General features: G+C 50.8%; 2 protein-coding genes across 9 annotated transcripts in view; one reads left to right on the forward strand and one right to left on the reverse strand.

The window, feature by feature from the left end:
- Git2 (GIT ArfGAP 2) overlaps window positions 1-5,814 on the forward strand; it is a 49,312-nt gene extending 43,498 nt beyond the window's left edge. For all 4 annotated transcript variants that reach the window (XM_038344765.2, XM_038344766.2, XM_038344768.2 and 1 more), the window contains 3 exons: window positions 128-316; window positions 2,396-2,459; window positions 3,005-5,814. In XM_038344765.2, coding sequence (XP_038200693.1) covers window positions 128-316; window positions 2,396-2,459; window positions 3,005-3,217 — 466 coding nt within the window. In that variant the 3' untranslated portion in view covers window positions 3,218-5,814. The remainder of the gene's footprint in view (window positions 1-127; window positions 317-2,395; window positions 2,460-3,004) is intronic.
- A 1,951-nt stretch (window positions 5,815-7,765) lies between these two features.
- Window positions 7,766-21,498, reverse strand: LOC119824855 (trichoplein keratin filament binding). 5 transcript variants are annotated; one of them, XM_038345393.1, is made up of 13 exons: window positions 21,416-21,498; window positions 20,560-20,747; window positions 20,036-20,246; window positions 18,572-18,628; window positions 17,297-17,365; window positions 15,878-16,051; window positions 15,128-15,240; window positions 14,910-14,976; window positions 13,837-14,009; window positions 12,563-12,644; window positions 11,027-11,212; window positions 10,255-10,398; window positions 7,766-9,450 (listed from the first exon to the last, which is right to left on the reverse strand). In XM_038345393.1, exons 2-13 carry the CDS (start codon window positions 20,745-20,747, stop codon window positions 9,418-9,420), a joined length of 1,497 nt encoding a protein of 498 aa, XP_038201321.1. In that variant the 5' UTR covers window positions 21,416-21,498; the 3' UTR covers window positions 7,766-9,417. The 5 variants fall into 5 exon arrangements, with proteins under 5 accessions (XP_038201321.1, XP_038201320.1, XP_038201317.1 ...); XM_038345392.1 differs by having other exon boundaries at window positions 21,352-21,498; XM_038345389.1 differs by having other exon boundaries at window positions 20,560-20,781; window positions 21,352-21,498.
- Window positions 21,499-27,128: the final 5,630 nt, after the last annotated feature.

Raw genomic sequence — 27,128 nt, forward strand, 5'->3', positions numbered from 1 at the left:
GCCTTAGAGTGGCTATAGGTGGTGGTGATAAGCAGGGCTTGCCGTGACTCCTGGTAAACAGGAGGAAGAAAACCCAGAAAGAGCTGATGAACACTTGTCCTGCTTAGTTATTCTTACCTGTCCACAGGTCAAACCGAAAGGGACGGCAAAGGAGTATGGTGTGGCAGGGTGATGGCTCATTGCCAGACATAGCAGAACCCCACTTGGTCCCCAGCCCCACACTCCCCAGCACAGAAGATGTCATCCGGAAGACTGAACAGATCACCAAAAACATCCAGGAGCTCCTAAGAGCAGCGCAGGAGAACAAACATGACAGGTATGCGCTGCAGCTGAACTGAATGCCCTGTGCCAGCAGAGCCGTGTGAGCTCCATTCTGACTGCAGCCTGGATGGGAACTTAAGTGCAGTGTGGATGTCTTGAGTTAGGGGTTTTTAGGATGGTGTTTTTATTTTCATCATGTCACAAAGTAATCTGAAAATAAATCATCTAGAAATAAAACTGCAATGTACTGGAGACAGGAGAGGAAACCACCTCACAACTTGAAGGTGATTCTTCTGGCCACTGCTGCCGCTAGGATTTCCCTTGGGAACTAAGTTTCCAGACAGAAGGCATCCTGAGGGAGGCCGCTCTGGAGCAGTCTGGCTCCCCTGTGCACACACAGTTGTACATGTTAACTTGGCAGGAGGAGGCAGTGCCTTTTTCCCACATAGAGCAGGGTGCCCACAGCTTCCCACAGCTTTGCCTGACAGAGATAAGGGATCTCACATGAGAACCACTCCTGGAGGGAGTGCTTCCAGTCTGTGGGGTGCTCTGTGTGTGATCCCTTACACGGTTTCAAGCTGCCCTTGCACTCACGGCTCTCTGGTGGTTGTCAGAAATAGGGGCCCTGAGTGTGTTCTTCAAAGATTGCAGCGTGCTGTTTGCTTCAGTTCAGGAAGATTTGTTACGTAGATATGCATTCATCACCTTGTATGATTTGCCCTCCTTTCCTTTGAAGACCAGAGAGAAAATGATAGTTTCAAAACCATTGACTTCAGCTTCTGACTTCAAGCTAGAGTGACTTGGGGATTTACCTTTTCTTAGTTATTTGTGTTCTGTGCTCTCAGAGTACTTGGTGCTGTGCTAATGACAGCCTCACCTTTATCTCTCAAGTTTACCTAGGGTGGCTGCACCTCCACACCTCCATCTTGCTTCTAGCAAGTTCCCCTTACCTCCTCCCCCCACCCCCAGCTCTTCTGCAGCCTCACTTGCTTGTGGTCATATTTCTGTACACACACTCACTAATATAAAATTAGAAATAGAGACAACTTTTGATAGTCTTTAGTCAGAAGTCAGTTTATGGTTTTAAAACGCAAGGAAGGAATGTTACTTGAGGCCTTGAGTCTGTGGTGGTTACAGTGGTTACAAACAGCTTTGTCGAGCCAAACCTACAGCAGTCATGGCTGTGTTTCTTTGCAGAAAATGCCTCCAAATGTACTTTCTTGGTGCCCGTGTCCCTCCAAGACAGTGGGGAAGTCCTGCACACATAGCCAAGGCTTGGTGGCAATGTTGCATTAAGAACCATCACTCACGGGGCTGGAGAGATGGCTCAGAGGTTAAGAGCATTGCCTGCTCTTCCAAAGGTCCTGAGTTCAATTCCCAGCAACCACGTGGTGGCTCACAACCATCTGTAATGGGGTCTGGTGTCCTCTTCTGGCCTACAGGCATACACACAGACAGAATATTGTATACATAATAAATAAATAAATATTTAAAAAAAAAAAAAGAACCGTCACTCAGTACCCCATCAGTTTGTGTTTGTCCCTCTACACCTGGTAGCACATAGCCTCGGGTATACTACAGTGAGTCGCCCCATGTGCTCTGTCCTGCATAAAGCCGGGGCTTGCTTCTTCCCTTCCTCTTCACAAGTCAGACCACCATGCCTGTTTATAAATGCGAATGTGAAACTCACCTCCTTGCTGTTGAGCATCCTAACGAGAGGAACTGTGCGCGTTCATGGCCGAGCAGATAGTGAACTGCGGGCACCAGTTAGAACTTAAGGGTTCTCAGTCCTTTATTCTTCTCCTCTATGGGCCTTGGCGTGGGACCATTGCTCCTCTCCCTAGAAATCTAGAAGATAGCTGTGAGAAGTTAGGGAGCAGGCTGGGCGTGTGTGCTTGTCTTCATCTCTGTTGCCCAGAGCACACAGCGCAGATTTCAGGCCTGGGGAGTGTTACCAGGGTGGATGTGTGTTCCTGAAAGGAGAGGGACCTGCCTTGTAGCCGCGTGTGTGCCTGCTGTTCGGGGTGCACACAGCCAGCCACAGCTTAAGCCCTTCACTAATGAGTGGAAATGGAACCCACCTGGCCCTGAGCACGGTCCACCTCTAAACCATGACCTCTTCACTATCTTACAGCTACATTCCCTGCTCGGAGAGAATACATGTTGCTGTTACCGAGATGGCAGCCTTGTTCCCCAAAGTAAGTCACTTCCTACTCGCTCCCTTCCAGTCGGTTTCTCAGAATGGCTTCCTGACCTTATATTGTCTTTGTGAGGAGCAGGGTGCTGGAATAAGACCCAGGACCCTGTGCATACTAGGCAAACTCTCTCCTATAGAGCTGTACAGCAGCCCATTATCTTCTTCTTACATTTTGTAGCACATGGTTTTTAAATACATCTTCTTATAGGCCTTTGAGATGTTTTCACTATGCATGAATATCGGTTTTAGTAAGACATGGATATGTAAGTCAGGTGCGGCAAGGCAAAGCAATAGAATAAAGTTTAGAATAAATAAAATATTTTTCTACATACCTTAAAATAGCACATACTACTAAAATTCTTCTCAAATGTAAGTATTTTCTTACTCCTTAGGCCATGATTTGCAAAGCTGATAATGTTTAAAATACCCAACTGGAAAACGTTGGACTTTACAGTACAACTGCAGTTGCTCTCGGGAGCAGGCGTACCCTCACTGCTGGATGGCCACCCTGTGGCCCACAGCAAACAGTTTTACTCTTTGTTTTAGAAACCCAAGTCTGACACGGTGAGGACTTCCCTCCGGTTACTGACGTCCAGTGCCTACCGGCTTCAGTCAGAGTGCAGAAAGGCCCTCCCAGGAGACTCGAGCCTGCCCGCGGATGTGCAGCTGGTCACACAGCAGGTCATCCAGTGCGCCTATGACATCGCCAAGGCAGCCAAACAGCTGGTCACAATCACCACCAAAGAGAACAACAGCTGAGCTGCAGGGCGCTGTCCTACTTTCTAGCTCCTGAGAGTCCGGCTTCGCTTAGACATGAACTCTGCAGATTTTTACAAAAACATTTAATGATGATTTGAAACTTTTTAAAAAAAATCTCAGTATTATTTTTGCATGTTTTCTAACAGATTTTTGACTGTAATTTAACCATTGCCTTATGTGTGCTTGTTCGCAGCTTAGCTCCTGTCCTGTTGTGTTGTCACCAAGTGCTTAGGTCATGATCCGATGTGTTTAAACGCCATCGTTCCAAGTTTGCGACAACTTCCCAGCCCCTAAAACTCTCTACCCGTGGCGAAAACTATAATTGATATTTTTAGTAAACATTTTCTAGAGAGTTGGATTTTTTAAAAAAAAAAATCAATGTTTTCTGTTTCTTCCAAGCATCGTGCAATAAGTAGGTTTTTCCATCCTGCCGCAGAGTCTCAGAACTTGGGGTGTCTCTAGGCATGTGGGAGAGCGGGTCCTTGCCCCTTCCTAGGGGAAGTGCATCTCTTGGGGAGGGGACAAGGAAATGACCCATTTCTAACTTTTGTATCATGTTAAGTGTTGTGTTATTTAATATTTTTATCTTGATTTTCTATCTATAAAGATTTTACCGTCATGCTGAAGTCTTCATAATGTCCAAATAGTAGTTAAAAATTCCCCTCTACATCAGGTTCCAGTTGGCCACATTCAGAGCAAGAGCACCCCTTGTCGGGGACCGACCTTCCCCCGAAAGCAGACAATTCACTCAGAACTTAGGGCAGGCAGAAAGCACCTGGGTCTGTTCTCACGGACCGGTGCTGGCATTCCTGCAAGGGGCAGACACCGCAGTGCCCTTCATCCTTTGACCCTCACCGCTTCACACGTCTCCTCCTGAAGGATGTCTTCCCAGGTAAGACATAACGGCTCAGTGTCGTCCCTTCCCCCGCGGCACTGCAGGGCTAGTCCTCCGCACTCTGCTGACTGCAGCTCTCCCGTAGGTCCGTAAGCGCAGAACTTGACATGGAGACCGGCAGCAGTGGTTACATTACTTCAGGCTCTTTCTTGTGGATGTTGCAGCCCATCCCCTTCCCAGCTTACCACATCTGTTTGGCAGTCATGGCTAGGAAGCCAGCCAGGTATACACCAGGACACAGCAGGGCATAGAGCAGCTGGGGAGCCCCGCCCAGCCTGCGAGGACAGCAGTCTGTAGTTGCTAAAGCTTTGGTGTTTCAGGATAACAGGAATTTGGGTTATTGTATGCCATTTTTCTAGTTGAAATGTGGACAGTCAATCCAGACATGCGCACTGAACAAGCAGAAGTGAGCTCTGGCCTCTAGGCTGTCTCTTCATAGCCTCTGCTGTGGTCTGTACACTGCAACATGAGGGCTGGCTTTGCTGGCCACCAGCGTAGCCTCCGAGCCAACCCTGGAAGGCAGTGATGACCCGCTGTGAGGTCACTGTGTGTTCTGTGGGAGTGATCAAGGTGCAGGTCACCTCCCAGGAACAGTGCCACCACGTCAGGTTCTGCAGGTCACGTGTGCATTGCATGCATGGGAAAGGGCCAGCGCTCCAGAAGCTGTCCGTAGAACCCAAAATGCCACATCACTGCTGGATGCCCAGGAGTGCCTTTCAGAAAGGGGCCTGCCAGCTTGAGCTCGGGCGCTGCCTTGGACAAATTTGTCTGCATGCTGCAAGGACTCTACTGCCCTTCCTGGCAGGCTCTCAGAGCTGGTTCCAATCCTGAGCTGGTTCCCATGATCCCCAGGGAGGATAGGCCTCTGTTGGAAGCTTCTCAGAAGAGAATTGTTAGAGTCAAGGACCTGCCACAGAGGACACTCTGTAGAAAATGAAGGAACGAGGTGCCAGTCCAGCGTTGCCAGCTGCTGTCAAGAACACCAGAATCCACAGACAGTCCTGAGTCCTCCTCAGGCTGAAGCTCCAGGTGGAGGCCAAGGAACCAGCAGAAGGTGCCCTGCCTGGAGCCCCCAAGACTTGGGGTCAGAACATTCTACTCCCATAGGCAAATGCATCTTGTCTCAACGCTTGTCCTGGCTGGTTTTTGCTTGTGGGTCCCATTGCCTTGCACAGGTCAGCTCTGCATCCAATCCTGCTGTTCTGTCCCTTGTTCCCTTTCCTGCCTTCCTTCCTACATATGCCACATCCCGAGACAGAGAGGATGAAGGACCTACTGATGAGCAGACCCTGCCCCACACTCCATTTGGAGAAGACACCATGACGGTTCTTACTTGCCAAAGACTTGAGTCCAGTGTTGCACACAATTGGGACTATAATCGCACAATGTGAGGGGTGCTACCCTGGCCCCAGTGACTTGGTCACAGAACCCAGATTGAGAAGAGCACAGTTTTATCCTCTACATCTGGCAGTCCAGTTTCCTTTCCTTCCTGTCCTAATTGAATATAACCCATGCTCTTACAAAGCAAAATGCTGCATAGACGAAATGAGACGTATTTCACACCAGTGTTACCTGCGTCGCTCCTTCGCCTGCACCTGTTTCTTGTTATCATTGAACATCCTGTCCCTGAAGTTACTGTTCCCTCATGTAAAGCCGTGCTGGAATTTGTGCCTGCCAGTTATGCAATAAATAGTCTCTTAAATGTCTGTGGTCATTTTCTTACCTCCAGCTGGCGAGTGTTTCCAGCCACTGGGTAGGGGTGGCAAGTTCCCATGTCACTGGATCTTTAAGAAGAGATGGTAGCTTAAACCTCCCTACCTTGGGGCCCCCAGATTAGTCTTTTGCTTCCTGCGCCTAGCGTGTAGCCTTTTTTTGTGTTTGAGGCAGGGTCTCAACATGTAGCTCAGGAGTGCCTTGAACTGTCATCCTCCTGCCTGTTTCCTGAACACTGGAACTACAGGCATGTGCCATCATACCTATCCTGGTACACTTACCCCTTCCATGTTTAGGATCAAGCCAGCCCAACTCAGATGACTGTTGAGCGGGGACCCAGGCACCTGTAACTCTGTGGTGGAGAATGTAGGAGTTGGAAGTGAGGCTGCAATCCCACGAGGTCCTGATGTGGAAGCTACTGTAAACCAGGTCTGCCCCATGTCATGCTGAAAGGCCTGGGAGTTGTCAAGGCTTGTCCCTTCGGGGCTGCACTCCTGAGGTGACAACTGGAAGAGGCTAGTGTCACTGTGGGTGAGCTCAGAGACGCTCACTTCCTGCCTTCCATGTGTGTATGTGTGCGTGTGTGTGCACGTGCGTGCATGTGTGTACGCACATACACTTGCACTAGTTGCAGGTGTCCGTTCTCTCCTTCCACCGTATGGTTCTTGAGGGCTGAAATCATTAGGCTTGGCAACAAGAGCCTCTAACTACAAAGCCATCTTCCTGGTCCCTGAGAAAGCCAATTTCTATCCACAGCCCAGAAAGGTTCAGAAGCAACTATGTGAGCTGGAAGCCAGAAGCAGTGCCCTGGCCGGTCAGGTCTCGATGCTCAGTTCTGCCTTGGGAGTCCCCAGTCAAGTGGCATGAATGACAGACAGTATGGCCCAGAGTGGGGACTCTCACAGATGCCCTGCCTACCGTGACTAGGGAAAGAAACACAAGAGAGCTGCAGACGTGAGGCCTGCAGACGTGGGGCTGCAGATGTGGAGCTGCAGATGTGGGGCCTGCGGACATGGAGCCTGCAGACATGGAGTTGCAGACGTGGGGCTTGCAGACGTGGAGCTGCAGATGTGGGGCCTGCAGACATGGGGCCTGCGGACATGGAGCCTGCAGACGTGGGGCTGCAGACGTGGGGCTGCAGATGTGGAGCGGCAGATGTGGGGCCTGCAGATGTGGAGCTGCAGACGTGGGGCCTGCAGACGTGGAGCTGCAGACGTGGGGCATGATCATCCAGAGTCATGCAAGCAGCTTTAGAAAAGCCAATTTCAATAGAAAAAGGTAGAGCCAAAGAAAAATGAGTAAAGAAACAACAGTGTGCTGGGCGGTGGTGGCGCACGCCTCTAATCCCAGCACTGGGAGGCAGAGGCAGGCGGATCTCTGAGTTCGAGGCCAGCCTGGTCTACAGAGCTAGTGCCAGGACAGGCCCCAAAGCTACACAAAAACCCTGTCTCCAAAAACAAACAGTGTATCTGTGCGCTCAGCTATGTGGACTGAAAACAAAGGAGCTGTAGCTAGTGTCCAGAGAAGCATGTGACTGTGTCCTGGTGATCATAAAAGTAATGTCCCCTTCCTGAAAGACAATAATGTCAAACTGCACATGGCTGAACCCAGGCCAAGCCATGGAGAACTGTAAGGGCCAGTGTTTTTCAAAAGCATCACAATAGGCCTACAAGTGATGCTTATGTCATGAACTGAAAGCTACCTAAAACCTAGATGGCAGGAAAATACTTCTGTCCATAAACCAGGCTGTGGCCAGGCAGGGGTATCACACCCTACACACCTTTAATCCCAGTTCAATCCCCGGGACCTTCATAAAGGGAGGAGAGGTGACTGCATACAGGTGTCCTCTAACCCCACCTGCACACATCACACAAAAGTACGTGTGTATACACATGCACGCACGCATGTGTACACAAATGATGATACAACAACATAGAGAATAGTGGGACATCATTTAATGCTAGTAAAAACAATGTTTGTCCAATAAACCTTCAATCACCCGTGTGTAGTGTCTGGCCAGTTGGGGTCTAGCCTGGAGCAGTATACAACCATTAGTGATGTTCTGCAGTTCCCATAGAAATATGAGGGAAAAGCCAGGCATAGTGGCGCACGCCTGTAATCCCATGACTTCAGAAGCAGAGGCAGGCAGATCTCTGTGAGTTCGAGGCCAGCCTGGTCTATATAAAGTTAAGTTCCAGGACAGCCAAGGCTACACAGAAAAATGGTGTCTCAAAAACAAAAAATAAAGGGTGAGTACCACTTTCACAAGAAAAGTGAATGGAACCTATGAAATGTGACCGGGGAAGACCCGTGATGCGGCTGTGTGCACTGGCCTCCTAGTGCCCTCCTACAGCAGTGACCGCCTGTGCTTTAGTTCACAATTAGTGAGCACTGAAAACGCGGGTAACTCACAAGTGCCCAATGAAAATGTTGCTCAGGGGCCACATCCGAGAACCACAGTGAGAAATGAGGAGATAGGATGTGGTTGCACGCTGGGAGTGAGGAAAGCCATGCAGCCCTCGGACCTGGGCTGTTTCTGTAACCACAGACAGTGCCCTATAATTAGCTAGAGTGTACTGAGGTATGGAATCTTGAATACAATAATGAAAACTGAATCCAAGAGGAAAAGTACAAGTCATAAAGATACCACTGATGCTACCAAGATCACAGCTTGTCTGCAGAAGTGAGTTGGGAACTGCACATGGGTCCAGCAGCAGGAGATGGGCTGGTCTGTGGTTCTCCAGGGTCACAGGCTCCTCTGGGCACAAAATTCCCACAGGCCTTCCTCAGACTCTGAAGGACATAGTGTCGCCCCTGCCTTTACCAGGCTCGCCCACCAGGTGACCTTGAGGACTCTTTTCGGGGTGGCATGTGTTCTAATGCTCTGTGGGATTCGTTTCTTTCTGGTGGAACTGGGGCTGGGGCTGGACTGAGGACCCTGGCTGCTAGGGAAGCCTTCCACACCCCAGCCCCGCGGGAATTCTCACGGCACTTCCAGCACAAGGAGCTTCTTTGTTGCCGTTTTCTCCTGACGCCCAGGCTGCCAGGCTCTTACACAATACACACATGATGCTTCGGGGCTCCGCAACTACTAACCTGAAATAACTGCACCCAGACCCACGAGTCTACCTTCAACAACCTATTAAACAACAAAAACAAAAAAAAACAAGAACAAGAGAACAACCTATTAAACGGCAACTTTAAAGCCTGACAGGCTCCCTCCTCTCTCTGGCTGGCCCTCCCTAGAGCTGACATGTGCAGGCGTGACAAGGGGAACCTACACATCCCGTCCTGGGAATACTACTTGTTCTTAGTAGCTCTAAAATCTATTTAGAAAGCACTGTCCACCTCTGGACAGTGCTGTAAACATGAGCCTGTCTGTAAGACCTGTCTGGTGATGAGAGCAGGGGAGGATGCTTGAGGGTGCTCACGGGTGCTGCACACCTAAGGCGTCTTGACATCTAGCTGGACCACGATGTGCTGAACAGGCCTGGCCAAACTACCCAGCAGCACCGCGAGCCCTGGCCAGAACAAGCACTATACAAATGTCTGGAGCTTTCTATCGAGTTGGCATGCTTCCGTGTGCTTAACGTCAGTCCCAGGCAATTTTGGGGTGTCCATAAGGCTGAAAAAGAAAGAATACAATTTATCAGATCAACAGTCCGCAACTCTGGGAACTGACCTCTTGCTCTATTAGGAGCACATGACTGAGCTTTCACTTCCGGCTGAGAAAGCCCTGACTCTGAGCCACAAGTGAGGCACTCTGTGTGCCCTGTGAAGCCCTAACCCTGGCACTCTGGAAATGCTCTTCCCTGTGCTTGGAGCCCTCTGCTGGCGTAACTCTGAAGTCCTACAGCAAACGGAAGAGTCTTACTGCACCCCAGCCACTCCCTCTCTGACAGGGAAGCAGTCAGCCCTCTTCCTCTGCAGCACACACCCCTCAGAATGCCACCCGAGTTCCTCCATCGGCTCCAGAGAGCCTAGTCAGCAGGTCCCTCACAACAGACACGGCAGCCTCCGAGGTGCCCTGCTCAGGGCTCACACAAGTTACTTGGGAACAACACATAAAATGCATAGAAAGAGAGGAAGCAGAGGGAAAGGGGAGGCAGCTAAGTCGGTGTCTCAGTCTCCTGGCTTCACTGGGCACCTGGGACCTGGTCCTGTTGTCACCTCTCACCAGCTATGGCCGTCATTCTTCTAGATCATACTTTGTCCAACAGGGTGGACAGGTACAAGACCAGCAATCAGGCCCTCTGTCTTTGCAAAGGAGGAAGCAGCAGAAACCAGAGCAAAACCACTCGGACCATTTGAGGCCCAGTCAAGGAATGGCCTTTGTACTGCGTCTATAAGCAGTGGGAAGACAGACACAAGGAGGGACAGGAGAGCCCAGGACGGGGCCGCCGTGGCCAATCACCTGGCGGGTGCCTACCTTGGGCCGGTAGCCCTCCTCAGCCATGGTCTTGGCCTCCTGTTGCACCAGAGCACTGGAGAGCTGTTCCGCCCTCCTGATCTCCTCCTCCTCTGCCGCCGCCTGCTGGGCTGCTGCCCGAGCCTGGAGCTGCTGCTCTGTGACCTGCACACCAAGAGCAGAGTCACCAGGGACAAGGCCACGGGGCAGAGCCACCGGAGACAAGGCCACGGGGCAGAGCCACTGGAGACAAGGCCACGGGCAGAGCCCTGCCTCTGGGCAAGGAGGCGGATGGCAAGTGCCAGCAGCCAGGATGGGAACCTGAGGCCTGTGGACCTTGTAAAAACTTTATATGCAGCTGTATGTTTGGAAAGTAGCGGGGTAGGAAAAAGTAACCATGACATCAGCATGGTCTTGTGCCACAGAGACACGGCTCAGCAGTTAGAGCAAACTGTCCTTACAGATGAGCCGAGTTCAGATCCTAGCAAGCTCAGGTGAGTGGCTCTCACCTGCCTGTGACTTAGCGTCAAGAGATCCAGTGCATTCTACTGGCCTCCTTGGGCAAGCACACAAGTACACAAACCCATATTCAAACACATAAGTCTTTTAAAATGCCAGGGCTGCTATAGACACCAAAAGGGATTTGGATGTGTGTGAGCAAAGACCCGAGTCATGGAACTCTGAGCTCTGTCCTGCAGTGTCCTGAGAACCTCGTGGGGCCTGCTGCCCGCCTCCCGCCCCCCCACCTCTCATGTCCTGACCTGCGGAGACTGCCCTTACCCTCAGCACCCACCTGAGCTTCCAGCTCTTGCTTCCTGGCTGACTTCAGCTCTTCCCTCTCCTCCTTTGCACGCTGAGCTGACTGCCTTGCCTCCTCCAGACTCTGGATGAGTTTCTCCCTGTGTTTCAGGGTCTCTTCTTGTGCCCGCCGGTTCTGCTCCATCTTTTCTTGTATCTGCTGCTGCCTCCCCATCAGAACCTGGCCAAGGGGAAGCGAAGGTTTGCATTTCAGGTGAAGACACCGGCCCAAGCTTCACACTGGTTGCAGCAGCATCTGTACCAATCCAGCCTCGTCTTCACACACAGGCAGCAGACCTGAGCCACGGGCCTGGTATGGGCCACTGCTCTTCCCCAGACATCCCAACTATCCTGGTTACTTTTGTTTGTTTCCAACTCTCCAAAAGCTAGAGTCATCTGGGAAGAGGAGTATCAGTCGAAAAAATGCCACCACAAGGCTGGCCTACAGGCCAGTCAGCGGGGCATTTTCCTGGTTTAAGACTATGGAGCACCACTGTAAGTGGCGCAACCCTGGGCAGATGGTCCTAAGGTGTACAGGACAGCAGCCAGGCAGGAGGAGCGAGCCAGTGAGCAGTACCCTCCAGGGCTCTGCATCAGCTCCCGCCCCAGGGTCCTGCCCTGCCTGCCCTCCGTGATGGACTTGTGACCTGGGAGTTTTAAACCTCAGTAACCCCTCCTTGTCCAAACTGGTTTAAGTCATGTATTTTATCATAGCAATAGAAACCCTCGCCAAGACAGCAACCTGCAGGGCACAGCAGTGTGAAGGGTGAACACCAGGGGCCCTCTACACAGGTATAGAGGAGCCTCCGGCCACCAGTGGCAAGTCCAGCCGACGGGATGCAGTCACATCATCCTCTGCAACTCCAAGTAGCAAACACCTGCTATTGTTTGGAACCTGGACTTTGCCCCAGAGCAGTGGGATGTAGCAGCCCCAGCCCAGGAACCAAGAAGCCACAAGACACACCTGACAACTGCACTGCCCGAGGGGAGCACATACTGTGGCCACAATCAGAGAAAACTGCAGTTAGGAAGATCGGGAGCCACAGGGTACATGCGACACACCGAGCACACGGAACTCAGTGTTCCAGCCCACCTAAGCGCAGCGTCAGGGCAGGGCTGACAAAGGCTCCCAGCCAGGTTCCCTGCACGCCTCACACACTGCTGGTTGCTGGCCCCAGAGAACATGTACTCCTGCATGAAGGTGCCCTGCAAGTGCCTCAGAGAATATCCACCCAAGGAGGGAGAAGGGCTGAGTGTTGGCTGATGCATGCCGAGAGGTGTGCTGGTGAAAATGCACGAAGGCAAACTGCACTGTGGGAACGACCCATGGAGTTAAGAAGCTGTGCACAAGCCACGGGAGACAGAGGAGGGCTCCAAGGATGGCCCACTTGTTCCTGCTCTACGGCTGAGCATTACCTATACAGAGACTTAAATGCTACTTAAGATAACCAGAGCAGAGTCAGTCAGTGGGGTTGCACACATCCCCACCCGTGGGACCAATAGCCATCCAAGTCCCTCAGGCTGGAATTACCTCATTCATCAGTCTGTCCCGTGCACTTTGCTCGCGAGCCCACTCTGCTTCTCTCTTTTCCCACATCTCCTTGGCCTCCTCCCTAGACAGACACAGAAGGGACAAAAGAAGTTCTACAGCACTAAGAAAGGCAGGAATGGATGACAGCACACACAGCTGCTAAGCTTCAGGCAAACACATCCACACCAAGGACAACACTTCTGTGGTAGTTTAAGCCATCCTTTAATATTTCATCTCCTTAAATGAAAAAAAAAGTACCACAGCCATTTAGCACTGAAGAAAATAAAAAAATAGGACCAGAGACAGGAGGGGGAGGGCACTACCTATGCCCAAGCCCAAACACCACCCTCTGAGGATGGCTACTGGCTCACCTGGCAGCAGCTAGCAACCTCCCTGGGTCTCCAAGGGCTGTGTACCCACCACTTGGCTGAATGTCAGGGCCAATAACACTATCTGGATATCTGGTGTGGGACAAAGGTCTGTATTCTGTCATTATATTTTAAATAAATGCTGATTGGCCAAGTCGCCAGGCAGAAAGTATAGGCGGGACAACCAGACAGGAAGTAGAGGTGGGTCAATGAGAACAGGAGAATTCTAGGAAGAAGAAAGCCCATTCCTCTGCAGTCCCAACCCAGCCACAGAAGAAGCAAAATGTGACTGCCTCACTGAATAAGGTACCGAGTCACGTGGCTAGCATAGACAAGAATAATGGGCTAATAATAGTTATAAGAGTTAATAAGAAGCCTGAGCTGATGGCCAATCAGTTTATAAGTAATGTAGATCTCTGTGTGATTTCTCTGGGACTTAATGATTGCGGGAACTGGGCAGGACAGAAACCCTGCAACAGATATCCATGCATATCGCCTGTTATTTGGCTATTTCCACCTGTGAGGTAGACTTTTAGGTCCCAAAGTTGGGCACAGAGGCCAGAGTCCCAGCCCTGGGCCCTAAGGAGCCCAGGGGAAGGAGAGCAGCCAAGGCAACATGGTGAGGCTGTCTTCAGGAGCACATTAGGATCCAGGCTGATGTTACAGACCTTAGAAGCATAAACATTTCTACGACGGAAGCAATCTACTCACGTGGTTTTGAGACTTTAGATGAGCACCTCACTACTCTGAGCCATAGTGGCTTCCACCCTGAATAACGTCAGCTACTAGCAAAGACATGTTCACTGGGGATGACGAACTACAAGGGAGATGTATGAGAACACACGTGGTCACCCGTGACCTGAGGGCATCTCACAGAGGAGAGCAGGGGCCAGCAGCCGCCCTCACCTCAGCAGTAGCTGCAGCTCTGCCTCCCGAGCTTTCTCCAGCTGCAGCTGCTCCTCGATGACCTGCTTCATCCAGGCTGCGTCGGCCAGGGCCTGCTCCCGCCGGGCCAGCTGGACACGCTGCAGCTCGTCTTCCCTCTCCAGGAGTGCCTGCAGGATCCGCCCATCTGCCTCCTGGAGGAAGGGGTGTGACCCATGGATGGTGGGGCCAAGTGAGCTTTGTGCTGTACTCAGACAGAGGAGCCTACCTCCCTGCTCAGCCCCTTCTGCCTGTCCCACAGATGCAGCCATGCAGGGCTTGATGCATTCTCAGGACAGAAGGGGCTGGATTGCTTCTGGTAACCACAAGGCCGGCTTCAGGCACTGCACCGGCCCAGAAGCTTCCCACTAAGGTGACGCCTACCACCTGAGCCACCAGAGGCACATGCCCCTGGATGTGCAGAACACACTTTAGAACACCATTTGGCCTGTCTTTGAAGAGGGTACAGCAGTGCACGGACACAAATACATGCACAACTGCTAGCTGCAGCTCTACTGGAAATAGGAAAACCAGACACCAAATGCCCAATGGCAGGAAGTGACTTATTATCTGTACCTACATAACTCAACACTACAATAAAAAGGTGAGGGGACTTCAGGGGTGGGGGCGGAATAGTGGCACCAGATCTAACAGTCTGACTGAAGGAGGCAGACAGCCAAGAGATGTGAGTATGCTCACCCACAAGCTCATTAAAGTGCATGACAGGATCAGGTACCAGTAAGAAGCCTAACCAGTGTTCGCTAAAACAAATGTGCTGAGCAATGCAGCTGAAGGACACTGGGACTTGAACACCAGAGGAACCGCCTCTGTATGGGTGTGAACGGACAGGTGAGGACAGTGTGGCCTCACTGAGCCAGAATCAGGCACTTTGTTCCATGTGTCCACACTGTGAAATGACTGCTGGTTAAGCCAATTAACATCTGCAGAACACCCAAGGGCCAGGCCAGTGAGAGGCCCATCTGCGCTGCAATTCTTTTGAGCAGTGGAAACACTGTTTCCAGAGGATGAAGACTGCCAGGACGTCGGTCACTCACCAGCTCCTCCTGGACCTGCTGGGTCCGCCTATGGAGCTGTGCGTTGTACTGATGTCTCAAGAAGCGCCTAGAGGTGGGAACCAAGCGGCTTCAGTCCTGCACGACCAATCGACAACTGCTCCACCAGGCCACAACCCCTCTGGTTCTGGGGAGGCCGCGTGGAGCTCTGAGAAGGCAAGAGACCCACCCTCCGGGAAGAGCCCAGGCTTCCCACACACCCCAGCTCAGCCTTGCACCGGAGGGCTGCCATCTGCCTTCTGTCTTCCTCCAGCCTCTGCAGCTCCCAGTGTTGCTTCAGCAGGTTCTCTTGCTCCTTCTTCAGCTTGGTTGCCTGTAGTTACAATAGTAAACCCAAGAAAGATGGGTCATCATGGGTTATCGCTGTCTCTGGTCCCCTCCATGGAATTCCGAGTCCCACCTTAACTGAACTATCTACAAGCCTGGCCCAGTCCGAGAGACTCCGTGTGCTGGTCCACACTTACTCTAACTTCTGTTTCCTCAGCGGACACACAGGCCCTGTCTCTAGGACCTAGAATTAGTGATGGGCAATCTCTAGTTACTAAAACACCAGGGCTAAGGAAAGGGAAACAGAGACCAAAGAGGTGAGGCCTCCCTCTGTCTGAACAGCAGACTCCGGAAACCAGTGTTGTCAAAGACAGCCTCCTGGACCAGAATCCCTGATGGCTCCCATCCTGAAACCCAGACCTGCTACCAGGAAACAGTGTGCTAGAGCATGCTCCACTGGAAACCCTGATCCAGTGGACAGGTGTGCCACTAGGCTGTTAATGCCCCAAAGTCTGAGTGCGCCATGGAGGGTCACAGCAGAGCCGCGAAGGAGCACACACATGAGAGTAGAGCATCCAGCTCTAGAGTGGGGACTGTGCACAGAACGATCCATTCCCTGCTGCCATATCAGAACGGCTTTTAAACGTGCCCATTCCCACTCGGGCCAGGACGGCTCCCCTCACCTCCATCTCCTTCTGCTTCAGCTCCTCCATCTGCTGATGCAATGCTTCAGCCTGCAACTTCCCCTCCAGCTGCCTCCTCTCCTCTTCTGCTTTCATCCGTTCCATGGCTTCCCTGCGGGCTGCTTCATACTCATTTTCAAACCGCTGGATCTCCTGCTCCTCAGCAGCTTCTTGCTACCAGAGGGCAACACTATCAACATGCAGCCAGCAGAGACTCAGCTCCTAGCTGCCATCCAGCTGCTCTAGGACCCAGGTAAGCTCAGCCTGGAACCCCACTGATCCGCATATGCTGTGGACTCACCCCCAGAGGAGCTGCGCTCAGCCAGGGTTGCCTGAGATGTGGGTTTATGATGCTGTGGCCAGAGAGACGGCTCAGCAGTTCAGGGCTCCTCTGCTCTTCCAGAGGATGAGCAGAGCTCAGTTCCCAGCACCCACGTCAGGGTCCCACAGTCACCAGGAGCTCCACCTCCCGGTGATCTGATGTCCTCGCCTGGCCTCTCAGACCCCATTACACATGTGGTACATACTCAACACATTACAAAAAAAGAAAAAGTAAGAATTAGAATCTTGGCGCTGGAGAGATGGCTCCATCGTTAAGAGCACTGAGGACCTGGGTTCAATTCCCAGAACCTACATGGAAGCTCACAGCAGTCTGTAACTCCAGTTCCAGTGGATCCAACACCCTATTCTGGCCTCCACAGGCACCAGACACAGCAGGCAAAATGCCCATACACTGAAGAATAACTTTTTAAAAGATTTTAATTAAAAAAAAGTTGGTCAAAGCCAGGAGGTGGTGGCACATGCCTTTAATCCCAGCATTCGGGAGGCAGAGGCAGGTGGATCTCTGTGAGTTTGAGGCCAGCCTGGTCTACAGAGCAAGTTCCAGGACAGGCTACAAAACTACAGAGAAAACTTGTCTCAAAAAAACAAAAAACAAAAAACAAAAGAACAAAAAAAAAAAGAAAAGCTAGTCAAAGTGGCACACGCTTATAGTCTCAGTCCCAGGGAAGTGGAAACTGGCGAGTCCCTGTAGGTCCTCGGTAGTCCACTGGGAAAGCTAGACCACTGAAAGACCTTATCTCAAAAAAGGTGGCTGGCTCCTAGGGACCATCTCCTGAGGTTCTCCACTGACTGCCACATGCACACACCTGCATACACACCCACACATGCACACATCTACATACACACCCACACATGCACACGCCTGCATACACACCCACACAGGCATGCACACACCTGTACACACAGACACATCCATGAATATGCAGGAGGCACACACAAAGCAAATATTCAGGCTGCATATGCAGCAGCATTGGGGCAGGTGCCTGCTGCTCATCCAGACAAAAGCAAAGAAACCAGACCCAGTGAGAGGTGGGGAGGGAGCCACAGCACAGCACGGAAGGGTCACACATCACACACCTGTTTTTTTTCTTCTTTCTGTGTTGCCCAAGAATTTATCACATGCTTCTTGTGAAGGTCCAACTCAACCTAAGGATGAGAAAGAGAGAATATTAATTTCCCTGTGGGCTTGTGTGAGACTGAGGTGACTTGCGGCTGTCTGTGCCGTCTGCTGGAACCCGAGGAGAACAGTTGGAGTGAGGGACGGTGAGACACTCAAGGTGGAAAAGCACCTTGCAAACCTGACTATGTGAAACGCAGGACGTGGGGGCTCGTGTGTGTGTGTGTGTGTGTGCTCCTCACATCTCTGTGCTAAGAGGGGGCTCGTGTGTGTGTGTGTGTGTGTGTGTGTGTGTGTGTGCTCCTCACATCTCTGTGCTAAGAGGGGGCTCGTGTGTGTGTGTGTGTATGTGTGTGTGTGTGTGTGCTCCTCACATCTCTGTGGTAAGAGGGGGCTCGTGTGTATGTGTGTGTGTGTGTGTGTGCATGTGTGCTCCTCACATCTCTGTGGTAAGAGGGGGCTCGTGTGTGTGTGTGTGTGTGTGTGTGCTCCTCACATCTCTGTGGTAAGAGGGGGCTCGTGTGTGTGTGTGTGTGTGTGTGTGTGTGTGTGTGTGCTCCTCACATCTCTGTGCTAAGAGGGAGGCATAAGCGAGAGAACTGCCTCGTGCTCAGCTGAGTGGCAGAAAGAAGACAAACACTGCCTCAGCAAGGTGGGAGGAGAGAAATGACCCCCACACAGTCGCGAGGGCACACTTGTGCCCCTCACACACGCAGTAATCCGTAAAATCATCAACAACAAAACCAATCTGCACACTCAGCAGCCCAGTTTACAACCAGAGCCCCGGGTGAGCAGGACGCATTTCTCAGGAACTGCGATTTCAAAGGAGCCCAGGAGACAGCTCGATGGAGCAGAGCCAGCTCTGAGCTCGGGTCACCAAAACATCCCTAACAAAGTAGTAGCTTAGATCAGGCTGGCCTTGAACTCACAGACCTGCCTGCCTCTGCCTCCTCCTCAGTGCTGAGATTAAAGGAGTGAACCAGAGCCTGGTGGATGGTGGCGAGAGCCTTTAAGCCCAGCATTTAGGAGGCAGAGGATCTGTGAGTTCAAGACCAGCCTGGTCTACAGAGTGAGATCCAGGACAACCAGGGCTATACAGAGAAACCCTGTCTCGAGAAACCAAAAACAAACCAAAAACAAAACAAAGCAAAATAAACAACAACAACAACAAAAATAAATCTGAAAGCACACTATCGCCTACCCAGGCAAAGCAATGCAAGGCTCTTAATTCTTACCTCTCGAAGCTTGGGGTTGTTTTTTTTCCAGTGATCATATAAAAGTTGTTCAGCAATCTATCGAGAAAACACAGGACACCTGAAATCGCTGTTCAAATCCATTCACTTACACAAAGACAAAAGAAGTCAGCTGAGGCCATGACCTTCTCCATCCAGCAATGTCAACAATCTGCTGCTTAAATCTGCTTTCCTTATACACACAGGTCTAGGGACAGGACATCAGAGCAGAATGGACCAAGAGTTAAGATCTGATGGTATGACTTGGTCCCTTCTGGGAGTCTCCAAATACATAGCAAGTTGAAACACACAGACACCAGTTACTGTAGCCACTTGAGATAAAAGTGTTCCCAGACTTCTGTGGGACCACAGAACTGAACAGAGGAAGGAAGAATCACTCGCAGTGACATATAAGGCCAAGAAAGGAGCTACCACAGACTAAACACTCTCCTTGAAGGCACTGAAGTGGGGGTGCTGGCCTTTTGTCTGTCCTTACTCCTGCTGGCAAGCTCAGGTTACTATGGTTGGTATTAACTCCAACTTCTTACAAACAGAAAACCATAAGTTAACCATTCAGCGGTGGTGCACACCTTAATCCCAGCACTCAGGAGGCAGAGGCAGGAGGATCTCTGTGAGTTCAAGGCCAGCCTGGTCTACAGAGTGATTTCCAGGACAGCCAGGACTACACAGAAAAACCCTGTCTCAGAAAAAGAAAAAGAAAAAAAGGAAGAAAGGAAGGAAAAAGAAAAATCCTCCCAGACTTCAGCACCAGGCCAGATGTGCAAAGATATCCAAGCCTCGTGGGCTCGACAACTACTGATTCTTTGTCCGTCTGTCGTGAGACAATCATTGCTGAAATACCTAACTACATGCTGAAGTGCCAATAAGACATGGCTGTCCTCCCCACCTTGTACAAATCTTTAATGGCTGAATCTATTCCACAGGCTTCACGTTTTAGATTCTTGTTCCCAGCCAGGTAGGTTATTCACCTTCAATCCCGGCGTGAACGAGTGTGACTTTGAGGCAGGATGGTCTACAAAGAATGTTCCAGGCAAACCAGGACTGCATAGACTAGTTCAAAACAACAAAGCCAACAGCAAAAATAATAGCTCCCCAGCTTGTGGCACTATTCAGAGAAGCTGGGGTACCTTTAAGGGGTGAGGAATTAGCTGGTGGCATGTCTTTGAAGGTTATAGACTAAACCCTCCTTCGAGAGTGCCCTCTGCTTCCTGAATCAAGACAATGTGAGCTCCAGTGAGCATGGACTCCACGCCTTCCCCATCATGATGGCTTGAGACCCTCTAAAACCATGAGTCCAAATAAACCTTCTCTCTCTAAAGAGTGCTTTTCCCATGGCCTTGAGAGTCACCTGGTCATCTCATCTGACCAAGGCTCCCAAGAATAACCCCATAGATGCAACCATCCGCTCACGCCGTGGACACTCTCACTCTAATCAAGGCTAGGTACCAGTTTCCTTCGCTCTTCCCGGGCTGACTTCAGATCCCTGTGCTGTTCCCGGATTCTCTCTTCCCGCAGGCTCATGCTCAAACTCAGCCTTTCCAGCTCAGCGGCCAGCAGGTCCTGCTCCTCGACCACAAGCTGCCTGAGTCTCTCACGCCGGGCCTCCAGACTCATCCTCTTCTCCTCCTTCATCTTCTCACGCTGGTAGGCGTGCATGCTAGGTAGGGAGCCCACTGTTCATCAGCCACACCCAGGCCACAGTTTCATATGCATTTCTACATAAACTGGGGAGGGGTGTGTATTTAAACACAAACACCTACAGAGAAAACGACTGCTCTGCAAACATTTTATTTTTCAAAATGCATGCTATTTCACTGGTTATTTTCTCCCATACACCCCATTTTCCAGATAGAATAGCATCACCATGTGGATTACTCATGCTGTCATAAGCCACAGTCCCTAGGTCCTGAGGCCACATCCCCTGAGCAGCTAGCGGTCGGAACCAGCAAGCAGGACACACCAATACTTGCCTCCGCTGGTAGGAGGTCTCGGAGCTCCATTGCGCCAGTTTGGAGCTGTGGAGATCCGAAGTCCTGAAATAACGGCTGTTCTGTTCCCACTGCTGGCGAAGTTGGGCCTCCTGCTCTCGCTGGCGAGCTGCTTTCTGATCCAGGGGTCTCCGGCAGGACCAATAAGAGGGCAGCGTGGGGAGCGCCATCTGAAGGGGCATCAGTGGGCAGAAACTGAGCCAGCTGCAAACCCAGAAACGCTCACTTGAATACTTGAATAGTCTCCTCTCTTTTATGAGGGGTGCTCGACCTTTGGCTGCACCTTTTGAACAACTTTAAGACCCACATTCCCACCCTAGAACAACTGGATGACCGAAACTTTAGAACGAGGCCCATGCCAGCATGTTTTAATGATGCGCCACTAAGGCTGCAAATTATCAATTTAAATAAACCCGGACTGTGCCCAGCAGTGGGCTAGCCACTGTCAGGGACGTTACAGACACAAGAATTGTCCTGACAAGGCTGGGGTAGGCAACCGAGGATTTTTACATTCTGCATAAAATTACAGGGGGCAAGCAAGTAGGTCTCAGGGGCATGCCCCCGCAGTCCCAAGTACTTTGGAGGCCGACGCAGGAAGAGATAGCTTGAGTTCAAAGCCAACCTGTCTCAAAAACAACAAAAAATAACCAGAGACAATGATGTAAAGATCAGTATGTGCCAAGCACCTGACATACAACTTTTTACGGGTTCCCCGGACCCCTCTAACCTGTGACGATAGAGGATGCCTCGTCCTGGCCCTCGGCCCAGCCTAACCTCTGACTCGTGCTCCCCTTGAGTTTGCGAAGAGTCGCCAGCCTAAACTCGAGCACGCGCTCACCGGACCCAAGAGTCCCGCGGCGCGCGGGACAGCGACGCCAGCCGTTTCCCGGTCGGTTGCCCGGCAGCCCGCCGGACCACGGAGCGCCGCGAAGGCCAAAGTACTTGCAGCGCCTGGAAAAGGAAGTAGTGGGGGATTTTATTCTGGCGCCCCCTCGTGGTGGGAGGGAAATCGACAGCAAATGTTGCTAGTCCTTGAAGTAGGGAAAAGGGACCGGACCGGCCAAGACCAGTCATGTTGTAAACTGTTTCAGTGGGTGTCCCCATCATGGTCTTGACCTCTATGCTAATATTCTCATTCCTCCCACTCTTCAGCTGGACTTTGGGAGCTCAGCCCAGTGCTCCACTGCGGGTCTCTGCCTCTGCTTCCATCAGTTGCTGGATGAAGGTTCTTTTTTTTTTTTTTTTTTTTTTTTTTTGGTTTTTCGAGACAGGGTTTCCCTGTAGTTTCTAGAGCCTGTCCTGGAGCTAGCTCTTGTAGACCAGGCTGGCCTCGAACTCAGAGATCCGCCTGCCTCTGCCTCCCGAGTGCTGGGATTAAAGGCGTGCGCCACCACCGCTTGACATTTAAGATACTCATCAGTCTGACTACAGGGCAAGGCCAGTTCGGGTATTAGTATGTAAAATGAAAAAAGATATTGTTTTCTTTTTTAAAATAAAGTAAAATAAAATAAAAAGACCAGTCATGACCCAGAGTCAGGAAGTAGGGGAGGTGATGGTTGGAAGTGAAGGAAGGAACATCAAAATCATCGAGGGAGCTGCCCAGAGTGAAAAAAATAAATGATTTTCAATGCTCCCGGGGTGTGTCCCATAGGCAATGGAGGCCAAGAACCGATGGTCTCTATAATTACAAGTCACTGGTAAATTCCTACTGTTGTCATAGTTTAGAGGTGGATACAAAGATTTTAATAACTGTAATGCACCTGATTGAACATATGTATGCATTAACTATTCCACTAAAAAGAAAAAAAAAACACCCCTGGGGAACACGGGGATTGTGTATGCTTAGCATGCTCAAAGTTCTGAGTTCAACCCCCAGCACCCAGCACCCCCAAAGCAATGTAAAAATACAGACAAATATTCACCATTCATTCTTTTTTCTTTCATTTTCCCACCCATTTGACTTTTTCATCCCCTCACTCCTCCCTTCCTTTGTTTCTCTATTTCCTTACGGAGGCCATAGAGAGTTGTTGGGCCTCTACGACTAGATTCCAACCTGCAGCATACTAGTTACGGCAATCCTGGGTTGATCACTTCACCCTCTGACCCCAGGGTCCCCTAAGCATCCTTGTATGAGAGTTTAACTGGAGGGTGTGAATGGAGTCAGAGGTCTCGGTGCATCCCACAAGTACAAAGCAGATGTGTTTCTGCTTTCCTTCAGTTGCGAGGTGTTTACTCATGGAATGCCTGTTCCACACATGAAGATGCCCATGGATGTCCTACACCCCTGCCATCTCCCATGCTGTATCTCCAATGAAGGGGAAGCAGAGCCACCCCAACCCACCCCCAGCTGTCATCAAGGCAGAAAAGGCCGTCTAGCCTCTGTAGGAGTCCAATACATGTCTGTGTGTGTTGAGAACTTCAGACATGCATGAGTTAAATCCAGAGGGACCTGACTTTGAGCCCTGATTTGTCTCGGGCAAGCCTGCTCCCCTTTCTGGGCCTCAGTTTCTCCAAAAGTACAGTTGCCAGATAAACACAGCTAGAGGGATTTTAGGACTTGACTGACCAACGTGCCCTGATCCTGAAGGCGCTGTGACTTCTGGACCTCCTCCCTTTCTCCTCCTCTTCCTCCTCCCCCAGTTCCTCTGTCTCTTTCCTCCTCCTCCTCCTCCTCCTCCTCCTCCCCCCCCTCCTCCTCTCTTTGAAATAGGGTCTTGCTATGTACCCCAAGCTGGAACCCAGTATGTAATGTCTACTGGCCTCATACTGGGAATCTCCCTGCCTCTACCTCAGAAGTTCTGGGGCCACAGGCATGTGCCTCACACGGAGCCTTTACCTGGGCCTCTTTTACTGGCCAACGCAATTTCACTGGCCCCCAGAGTTCCTGTTTCAGTTGCGTGGTTACATAGCTGCCACCTGAAGCTCATTAGCATCTTTATAAATTATCTGTGCTGCCTGGAAACCGTGAGCGATATTTGATTAAACCCATTTTAGCTTCACTTGATCCTCACACAAGTGTTCTTGCTTGCCCGAGGAACCGTAGCAGAGAGGTATGAAGCTGGGATTTGAACCAAGCTCCACAGACATGGAGCCAGAGTCCAGGTACTCCCTATTGTAATGTTCCTTCCTGCTGTAGCCTCAATGCCTGCTGCACAGCAAGCACCCAAATGTACTAGAGTTGGGTATGACAGCTTATGGGTTTGAGGCCAGCCTGGGCTATAAAATAAGTCTCAAAAAATAAATTAAACAAGATGGGTTAGTGGTTGAACTTTGCCACACATACCTAATAACCTGAGATCAGATCCCTAGAACAGGAAGAAGGAAGGAAGGAAGGCAGGTAGGCAGATGTGGTATTACACATCTGTAATCTCAATATTTCTGTGGAAGATACTGATAGTTCATAGACCAGATAACATGAAGTCTCCCCTCCAGTAGCTGAAACAAGTGAGACCCTGTCCCCAAACAAGATAGAAAGTCCAGAATCAACTCCTGAGAGTTGTGTCTTCCACACACATACTGTGGCCTACACACACACACACACACACACACACACACACACACACACACACACACGCTCGCGCGCGCATATGGGAACCAGATTGGGGGTTTGTTTCTTTATGATGTATATAGTATTCTGCCCTCACATATGCCTGAACACCAGAAGAGGGCACCAGATCTCATTACAGATGGTTGTGAGCCACCATGTGGTTGCTGGGAATTGAACTCAGGACCTTTGGAAGAGCGGCCAGTACTCTTAAACTCTGTGCCACCTCTCCAGCTCCCCTACCCCTGCCCCAGATTGACTTTATAAGGAGGTCAGCAACATAAAATATTTAGTGACAGGCCAGTGACAAGGACCCAAAGGGACAATGGGGAAAGCCTGGCAAGGAGGCATGGTGGGGAGAAGGTGGACTTGCACCTTTGGGTGTCTTGGCATGAAAGAAGGCCGGAATGGGGAGGTGAGACCCGGCATGGAGGGGACTCTCCATTGGCTCTGCCCTGCCCTCACTTAGCTGGCGGGCACCAAGGCATGTTTACCTGCATTGGTTGTTTTTGTTTTGTTTTGTTTTTTTTGTTTTTTGTTTTTGTTTTTGGTATGTCACTATCAACTGCTCAGGCCTCTCTTGTCACTATTGGGCTAAGCTGATGGCCCTCCCTGAAGACAACGAGGCGAAACAAACTCACAGGCTGCCCCTAAGAACCCAGCTTTGTGGCCAGCAAGCTCGCAGTAAGTATTCAGGGGAGGAATTTACAGTGGACAGGTGTTCCCTAAAGACGGCGAATAGCGCTGGGGGAGGGCGCACCGTGGCTTTCATTTTCATTTCTCTGGGTTTGCAGCTTTGTGGTGGGCATTGAAGTCTGGGTAATGTTGCTGTTGTTGCTGAGAAACAGAGCACTGTTTGGCCCCAGGCCTCAGCTACATCGCTGTGTGAGGTACACCAGGGAGCTTTCTGAACGCCTGATTCTGAGTCTGACACGGCAGCATATGCCTATAACACTGGCCCGGTTCAGGAGGCTGAAGCAGGTAGACCATGATTTCGGGGCCGGCCTGGACTACACAGGGAATTACAGATCATCCTGCATTTCACACTGAGAGCCTGTCAGAAAGAGAGGGAGAGAAAGAGGAAGAGGAAGAGAGGAGGGGGTAGAGACCCCAGCCCCCCAAAAGAACTGTCAGTTCCTCCGCCTCAACTTCACAAGTAACTGGGACCCAGCTGCTACCACAAACAGCTTGTTCTTGTCTATTTATTTATATTGGGGCAGGACACGAGACAGGGTCTCACTAGGTAGCCCTGGCTACCCTGGAACTCACTGTGTAGACCAGGCTGACCTCAAACTCACAGAAATTTGCCTGCCTCTGTGCCTGCTTCTGCCTCCCAATCACTGGGATTAAAAGCGTGTACCACCATGATTGGCTTGGTTTTTATATTAAATAATGTTTAAGGGCTAGAGAGATGGCTCAGCAGTTTAGAGCATATTGCTTTGGTAGAGGATTGAAGTTTAGTTCCTAGCACCATCAGGTGACTGTCTATGGCCTGTAACTCTAGTTCCAGGGGAATCCAATGCCCTCTTCTTGCATCCAAAGTCACTGCACTCATGTATGCAAACACACGCAGACACTTACCAATACACATGATTTTTAAAAAATGTTTAAATTAGGCTGGGCGGTGGTGGCGCACGCCTTTAATCCCAGCACTCGGGAGGCAGAGGAAGGCAGATCTCTGAGTTTGAGGCTAGCCTGATCTACAGAGCAAGTTCCAGGACTGGCTCCAAAGCTACAGAGAAACCCTGACTCAAAAAACTAAGAATAAACACATTAAATAAATAAACAAACAAACAAACAAATAAACAAACAAACATAAATAAATAATGACACATCATTTCCAGAAAGTAGAAAAAGACAGGAGCTCCTGAGTAAATTGGGAGCATGGGGACCATGGGAGAGGGTGGAAGGGGAGGGGGAAGAAGAGAGGGGAGCCGAGGAAAATATATAGTTCAATAAAAACAATTTTAAAAATACATCATTTCCATGCCCCGCAGCCTCTCGCCCCATTCCTGATATTTTCTGTGCATTCTGTAGTCTATGAGATGCAAGTCCACTATGCATGATGCGGGTGAGGGTCAAGAGTTGAGTAGGAATGTGAGCCTCGCAGAACGTTCGGAGACGGCCAAAGGTTTCTGGCTCCTCTCGGGCTCCCTCTGAGCTCTGGGAACATCTCCGCTCTGCTCATGTAGCCGCTGAGGTAGTGTGGGCCACCCTCACTACCTGGAGGTTTTTCTTTAGTCTGCCAAGTCCCTTTGGCCACATGTAGTCATTATGGTCACCAGTTCCAGGCATCAGGAGAATATACCTCTGACAGACTCTATCCTGCTAGCATGGAACTTCACTTTTGGTGACTGCCCTAGGGTGTGGGTATTCTCACTTGTCACTGGCCCCTTGCTCTCCCTTCAACTGCCTATGAAACTGGCAGGAAGGACAGGGATCAGTCCAGCACACATAGGCTTGCTGCATGTCACAGCCCTGTCACACACATCCCTCTCCTGCAGATAGAAGCCCCAACCGAGAAGCCTGCCCTTGGTGGCCTTCTTTAGATGTGTGGCCAAGACGCCCCGGCATTAGGTAGGCTCACCAAAACTTCTTCTGACAGGTCTGCTCTGTGTCTACAAGAGGCTACATGTGGAATTCCATTCTGGAACCTTCTATTCACTCAGCACCCTCAAGCAGCCCTACCTGCTCCCATCTGCTGGAATACAGTTGTTTGGTGGAATGACACCAGCACTTTTGCTGCCTGTGTTATCTTTAGAGGCCAGCTCGTGGGGGCGGGGAGCCTCTATGGACTCCCAAGAATGTCTTTTTGTTGTTGCTGTTGTTTTTTGAGACAGGGTTTCTCTATAGCTTTGGAGCCTGTCCTGGAACTCACTCTGTAGACCAGGCTGGCCTCGAACTCACAGAGATCCACCTGCCTCTGCCTTCCGAGAGCTGGGATTAAAAATGTGCGCCACCACCGCCTGGTCTCCCAAGAATGTCTTAGTGCTGAGTAGCAGTTTTC

This window comes from Arvicola amphibius, chromosome 10, assembly GCF_903992535.2.
Source record: "Arvicola amphibius chromosome 10, mArvAmp1.2, whole genome shotgun sequence".
Lineage (NCBI taxonomy): Eukaryota > Metazoa > Chordata > Mammalia > Rodentia > Cricetidae > Arvicola > Arvicola amphibius.